The 7,305-nt window shown below is 39.7% G+C and overlaps 1 protein-coding gene across 1 annotated transcript; it reads right to left on the bottom strand.

The window, feature by feature from the left end:
* Positions 1-4,727: 4,727 nt before the first annotated feature.
* LOC137732738 (uncharacterized) lies at positions 4,728-5,159 on the bottom strand. The gene has a single exon (XM_068472019.1). It carries the CDS (start codon positions 5,157-5,159, stop codon positions 4,728-4,730), a length of 432 nt encoding a protein of 143 aa, XP_068328120.1.
* Between the last annotated feature and the right edge of the window lie 2,146 nt (positions 5,160-7,305).

Here is a 7,305-nt window from a genome sequence, read left to right as displayed (position 1 = left end):
CACAATAGATCTTCAGCAGAGAAGGTAGAATAGTTGATGAAGTCATCGACACAATGGGCGAACACGAGTTTTAAATTTAAGAAAGTTTGCATTGGTAGTAAAACTCACAAAACCTCGCTATGGTAAAACCCAAGGCCTAGAGAAAACCCATAGACTAAGGAAAAAAGTGAGAAGTATGCATAATGTCTAAAACAAACATCAAATAGGACGAAAGTATTGAACTTAACGAAGTATGATCATCCCAGGATGGGTGCCTCATTAAAACCTCGTTAGGTAGCAAAAACCCAGTGGGAAAAATGGTCCTAACCGTAGGAAAAATAGTACATTAAGATCAAGTAAGTATGCTTCTAGATACTACCCCTGAGTTAGACATAACTTCAAAATTAGAGAACTATAAGCGATTCAACTCAGCTAATTTACGCATACCGATTCATTGGACGAGCTTCTCAAAAGTAGACTTGGGCAATGACTTGGTGAAGAGATCGGCCAGGTTGTCCTGGGAACGGATTTGCTTGACTCCAATGTTCTGATATTGTTACTGTTGTTGGTGTGAGAATAAAAGAACTTCAGCGCTATATGCTTAGTGTTGTCTCCTTTAATATATCCCTTCTTTAACTGCTCGATACATGCTGCATTGTCTTCAAAGAGCGTCGTAGGAAGGTGAACGGCTGAAGTAAGACCACTAGTGCTTCGAATATGTTCCATGAATGCTCTTAGCCAAAAGCACTCACGCGATACTTCATGCAGGGTGAGAATTTCAGCATGGTTTAAAGAAGGCGCAACTAGCGTTTTCTTGGTAAACCTCTAAGATATAGCAGTGTCTCTAATGGTAATGACATAACCCATTTGAGAACGAGCCCTATGTGGGTCAGACAGATATCCAGCATCTGCGTAAACAACAAGGCGAGAATCAATCCAAGAACCATAGGAGGCGGCAACACTCAAAGATTTGCGAGTATAGAACAATCCCAAATCCGTCGTACCCTTAAGGTAGCAGAAAATGTCTTTAAAACTATTCCAGTGTTTGCGTGTGGGCGCATTGCTGTATCTAGCCAAAAGATTAACGCGAATGAGATGTTTGATTTAGTGTATTGAGCCAAGTACAATAAACCCCCCAATTGCACTTAGGTAAGGAACTTCGGGTTCCAAAATCTCTTCCTCATCCTCCTTTAGACAGAAGGGATCTTGTTTAGCATCTAGAGTACAAACGACCATAGGTGTACTTGAAGGCTTCATTTTATCCTCATTAAAACGTCGCAACACCTTTTCGGTCTAGTCCGATTGATGTACTAGAATTCCCGAACAATGCTCGATCTCTAAGCCGAGACAGTATCGAGTTTTCCCAAGATCTTTCATCTCAAATTCCGATTTCAAGTGCGCAGTAATTTCCTCAAGCTCTGTAAGAGTTCCGATGAGGTACATGTCATCGACATAAATTGCAACGATTGCAAATCCGGAATGTGACTTCTTTATGAAAACGCATGGGCATAAGTCGTTGTTCACATAACCTTGACTTGTCAAATATTCACTCAAGACGGTTATACCACATCCGCCCAGATTGTTTCAATCTGTAGAGTGACCTCTTCAACCTAATTGAGAGAATGTTTCGTGGTCTAGAACTATTTGAACCAGTCAATGGAAGTCCTTCTGGAACTTTCATGTATATTTCCGTATCTAGATCCCCATAGAGACACACGGTTACCACGTCCATAAGTTGCATATTCATTTTTTCGAAAACTACCAAACTAATTAGGTAGCAAAACGTTATAACATCCATTACAAGGCGTGCTTTGTAATCAATCCCAGGGTGTTAAGAGAATCCTTGCATTATGAGGCGTGCTTTGTATCGTACTATTTCATTCTTCTCATTACGCTTCCTCACAAAATCCCACTTGTAGCCAACGGGCTTTACGTATGGTGTTGTAGGAACAATACGTCCAAACACTTTGCGTTTCGCGAGCGAATCAAGTTCAACATGGATTAATTGTTTCCAGTTTGACCAATCGGTTTTACATTGGCATTCATCAATGGAATATGGTTCAATGTCATTGTTAAGCATAATTTCAGTAGCTGCTGAGTACGCAAATGCACCGTCGACGATTATCTCATTCCGATTCTAAACCTCATCCAATACTGCATAGTGGACCGAAATATCACGATTCTCAACATGCTGGCATGTTTCGTCTAAGACATCGACGTAATCTAGAATAACCTAATGTGTTGGAATGGATGAGTAAGCGATGGTTGAATTCAAATTAGGGTTCTCTTCCGGGGTTGTGAATCATTTGAACCAAGTGGCCTACCACGCTTCAGGGTTGGAGCAGGTAATTGCCTAGCTACCAATGTACCAGCAGCGTGGAAGGTGCGACGTCCCTAATTTCGAGGACGGTTCGGCCTTCCCAGGCGAGTTATTGATGTATGCGAGGTACATCTATCTTTGCAGGTGCGTTTGCAGCTGGTATAGGTGATTTTGTCATCTTTGTTAGCTCGGTAAAAGTATTTGGCATGCTCTGAGCAATGCTCTAAAGATCTATAATTCGGCACACCTCAGTTTCAAACTTAGCAGTGCGAAGATCTGAATGAGGCATAGTGGGAGCATACCACAACAATTCGCGGCTTTCTCCAGGAACATTAGCATGCTTATCTCCCCTACGGCGGGAAGATTATCTCATCAAAGTGACAATCCACAAAACATGCGGTAAAGAGATCTCCTATCAAGGGTTCTAAATAGCTAACAACTAATGGTGAATCATAACCGATATAGATTCCTATTTTTCTCTATAAACCCATTTTAGTACGCAGTGCTGGTGCTATTGACATATAAATGGTGCACCCAAACACCCATAAATGTGAAATGTCAGGCTTGTATCCAGTAACCAACTTTAACGGTGAATGTGGTTAGGTAGCAGTGGGCCTTAGGTGGACCAACATAGTTGTGTGCAATATTGCATAGCCTTAGGCAGATACTGGCAGTTTGGTTCTCATAACCAAAGTCTAAGTTATCAATTAAAAACCCTTTATGAAAGCTTCTTCCAGGCCATTTTGAGTGTGAACATGGGGTACAGGATATTCCGCATTAATCCCTACTGACATGCAATAATAGTCAAAAGTTTGTGACGTAAACGCCCCAGTGTTATCCAGTCGAATCGACTTAATTGGATAATCAGGGTGGATAGCCTTTAGCTTAATAATTTGTGCTAGGAGTTTAGCAAATGCAGCGTTACGTGTGGACAATAGGCAAACATGTGATCATCTTGTTGACACATCAACCAACACCATAAATTATCTAAACGGTCCATATGTTAGTTGGATAGGTCCATAAATATCCCCTTGCATCATCTAAAGAAACTTAGGGGTCATGAATGAGTTTTGTATGTGAGGGTTGAGTGTTCAACTTCCCTAAAGAACACGTTTTGCATGGCAGGACTCCAATGTAAGGAGGTAATTGATACCCATGAGATGATTTGAGGATACGGCGCATCATGTCATGTTCAGGATGTCCCTAACGGTCATTCCAAAGTAACAAAGAGTTTTGGAACTTAGGTATATGGCTGACCACATGGTGGGCTTCTATGCTGCGAATGGTTGTGATGTACAACCCACTCAGGAGTTGTTCCAACTTCTCGTGAATATGCTTCTGGCCATATTCGTACGAAGTGATACAAAGAAGTTCAGAATCATTATCTTCAGTGGTTTCAATATGATATTGATTATCTCTAATATTTCTAAAACTCAACAACGTTATTCTGAAACGTCAAGAATAGAGTGCTTCCTTAATGGTTATGATTGTACCATTGGACAACATGATACGGACCTTTCTGTATCCTTTAATTAGGTTGTATGGGCCTGAGAGAGTTGTCGAATGAGCTTTCTTGGGTATTAAGTTAGTAAAATAGTATCGTTCACGTAAGATGGTGTGCGTGGTTGCACTATTTGCCAAACAACTAACTTTCCCACTAGACATACCTAAAAATAATTTGATTGAATTTGTCACATGCATAAAATTAATTCCATTCATTCAAATAAGCAATTCGAGAAAATAATATCCATTGGATAACAATCTATAATTCAAAACAAACCAAAACCAAACAAATTATTCCAAATACTTAGAAAAATTGTTCAAAATTAAACCATAAACCTAGAAAAATAAGGGAGAGAGGTCGACCACTCCTAGTGGGTTCGGCCACTAAGGGTAAACACCGTAAAACCATGTCTAATTTATTCATCTATAGGAGCTGACCCCTCCTCAAAATCCGATATCTCCATTGATGTAGTAGCATCTTCCGGATGTTCCACATGTGCAAAGTTAGACTCACGATGAAAATGGTACTTGGCAATAGCCTTGGGGTCAGCTCGGTATATGCGTGACCAATAATCATTTGATCCACAGTGGTAGTACATTCTATTTCAGCAGAAGTTAACTGAATGAGAACTTTTCCCTTGTTCTTGAAGTTTAGGGCCTTAAGGGCAAGTGGTGGACACTGTTGGGTCATATTTCCTCCCTTAGGTGTGGCACTCTATTGACCTTGGGCCCGTGGTTGGGCTTCCCACCCATTTCCATGGCCATGACGATTATTTCATCATTTGTGGCTGCTAGAATTGGTCACATGTGTTCAAGGCGTGGCGTTCGAGCCAGTTGATCAAGCTTGATGATTCGTCATCAAAAGTTGGTTCTGCTTTTCAATGAGAAGTAATGCAAAGATCAAATCCGAAAATTTGGTGAACTTCTATGCCCTATATTCTTGATGCAGGACAATATTGGTGGCATGGAAAGTCGAATAAGTCTTCTCCAGGAAATCTAATTCGGTTAGTTCCATTTTACAAAACTTCAGCATTGATCCGATTTTAGAAACTTCAGAGTTGTATTCATTCATAGACTTAAATTCTTGGAAGCGAAGATGCTGCAAGTCGTGTCTTGCTTCAAGCAAGTAGATGTCTTTTTGGTGATCGAAAAAATCGGCCAGAGAAAGCCAGAGGGTGCGTGGGTCCTCCTCAACGAGGTACTTGATCTGGATTGCATCATGGATGTGTCTTCGAATGAAGATTATTGCATTAGCCATCTGAACTTCGTCGACAAGTTTGTCGTCGACGGATGCCTCGATGGTAGCTCTAATACCCTTTGCAATAAGATGGAGCTTCACGTCTTGAACCCACTCCATGTAGTTTCTTCTAGATACTTCTAGAGTAGTGAAATCTAGCTTGTTCAGTTCGACATGTCCCTAAAATGAAAGGTACAAAAAAATGTGATTAGTCATATGGTGATCCATAGACATATATCGTAGAACATTTAGGTTCTATAGACATGTATTGGTTTAATTTATGCATGAAAACTACAGGTTTCATGTGGTAAGTTTTGAATGAAAACTTCAGGTTTCAAAGGCACTAAATTTGAAACTACAGATTCAATTTAGTTTTTATGAACGATTAGTTCATAAAGGTGAGGTTCTTGTAAGAAACACAGAATGCAATATGCTAATTTAAGTGTAGTGGATTTTAGTTTCTTCGGGAACTCAAGTGTGAAAGCTTCGTTACTATGAAAGTATGTTAACGGTTCAAAGTATAAAAATAAATTAATGAATTGTTAATGTCCAAAAGTGATCTTCAGGTCAATAATTTTGGATTCATTATCAGATTAATGGATTACATGTCACTTTTAATTAATTCAATAGATCAAGATCAAATAGGGTTGATCGTGAAGCAAAATAATGCCAAACATTAGCATTGGGTCAAAAAACATAGCCCAAAAAGTGATTTGGGTTTGAGTTGGCTGCAAAAAAAAGACCCACATGTGGCTACATGCCACGGGCCGAGGGGATTGGGTAAGCCCAGCAGCCAAGGCTACTAGTATTGGGCGACAAGGGGTGCGCAGGGACAAGCTCAGCCGAGGCTAGCTTGTGGGTTAGTACACTGAAGACCCAGTTGAAGCTGTAGCCTGGTCTTTGGGCCGAGGAAAGGAACTCAGCCTACTGGGCTGGTAGGTTGGCTATAGGCCAGGACAAAATCAAGGCCTAGCAAAACTTGCTGGTGAGTTAGGCCAAGCAGCTGGTGGGCTTGGGGCTTCAGGCTCTTCAAAATTGACCCCAGGTCAAGGCCTGGTTACTGCGGTGGTCCATACAGCTAGGCTTCAGGCCAACGACTATGCATGGGTTGCCGACGGTGGTGCCGCATCATGTCCAATTTTTTTCTTTTTTTTTTTCGAAATTGTTAGGGTTCAAAGAAAAACCATAAATTGCTTCTAATTTATTTATATGCTTTGACTCACAAATTCCAAATAGCAATTTAATTGCGTAATGCATGAAACAAATATATATATATATATATATATATTGACAAATATATGAAACATATACAATATATATAGGGGTGTGCTATCCACACACCTCATTTTACTTCTCACACACCCCTTAATAATTTATGTCCGTTGATTTTCTTCAAGTTATCTGATCCTACGGCCGAAAATTAAAAAGGTGTGTGAGAAGTAAAATGGGGTGTGTGGATATCACACCCCTATATATATATCGTAAGTAAAATATAAACATGGAGGGGTTCATGCATCATTGGAAATGTTTTCATACTTCGTGGACGTTTCAAATATCTTCCTTTATTTTAAGCGTACCCGATTAGCATAAAACAAATATAAGCCCTTGAATTTTGTGGAAGATAGCCTCCTTCTACGATCCGTCAATTCCTCATCTTCTGGTAAGAGCATGCTAATAACGTGTTGTATGCCTATTTGATCAAACTAATCTAAGGGATTAGAGAGAGAGGGGGCCGGTAGTATTGAGAGGGAAAAGAGAGTGATTTAATTGTGAGGTGTGTTTGTATCACCCCATTGTGCCTTTATTTATAGTAGTAGGATAGGCAAAAACCTTACCCTTTTAGGATTACAAATCTTAATAGGTAATCATAGGAATATAAGAGATATTCCTAGATCTACTAGGATTTACAAACAAAAACAAAAATACGGGAAAAAATTAGGCTTATTATATAACACCCCACAAATTGTTGAATAAACTCCACATACTTAATACAACCCACATTTGCTTTTTCAATTAAAAATTATCTTAATACACCTCACATACTTCCCCATAATACCTTCACACCCCACATTGTCAATATACACCTAACATTTTCTATATGCACCCCATATTCTCTATACACCCCACATTCCTCAAATCTTATAAAGTTTTCAATTTGGACAAAAGATGCCTACCGCAATTTTGACAAAAGGTGCCGGCTGGGATTTAAAGCATATGTGGGTTGTTTTCAATTCCACCATTAAAACCTATGTTGTCTATTTTTAAT

This window comes from Pyrus communis, chromosome 4, assembly GCF_963583255.1.
Source record: "Pyrus communis chromosome 4, drPyrComm1.1, whole genome shotgun sequence".
NCBI classification, from domain to species: domain Eukaryota; kingdom Viridiplantae; phylum Streptophyta; class Magnoliopsida; order Rosales; family Rosaceae; genus Pyrus; species Pyrus communis.
Note: the sequence above shows the minus strand (reverse complement) of the source record. Positions and strands in the feature narration are given on the sequence as shown.

Coding starts and splice junctions, on each gene's coding strand:
- LOC137732738 (XM_068472019.1), bottom strand. CDS start 5,159: ATGGAGTGGGTTCAAGACGTGAAGCTCCATCTTATTGCAAAGGGTATT.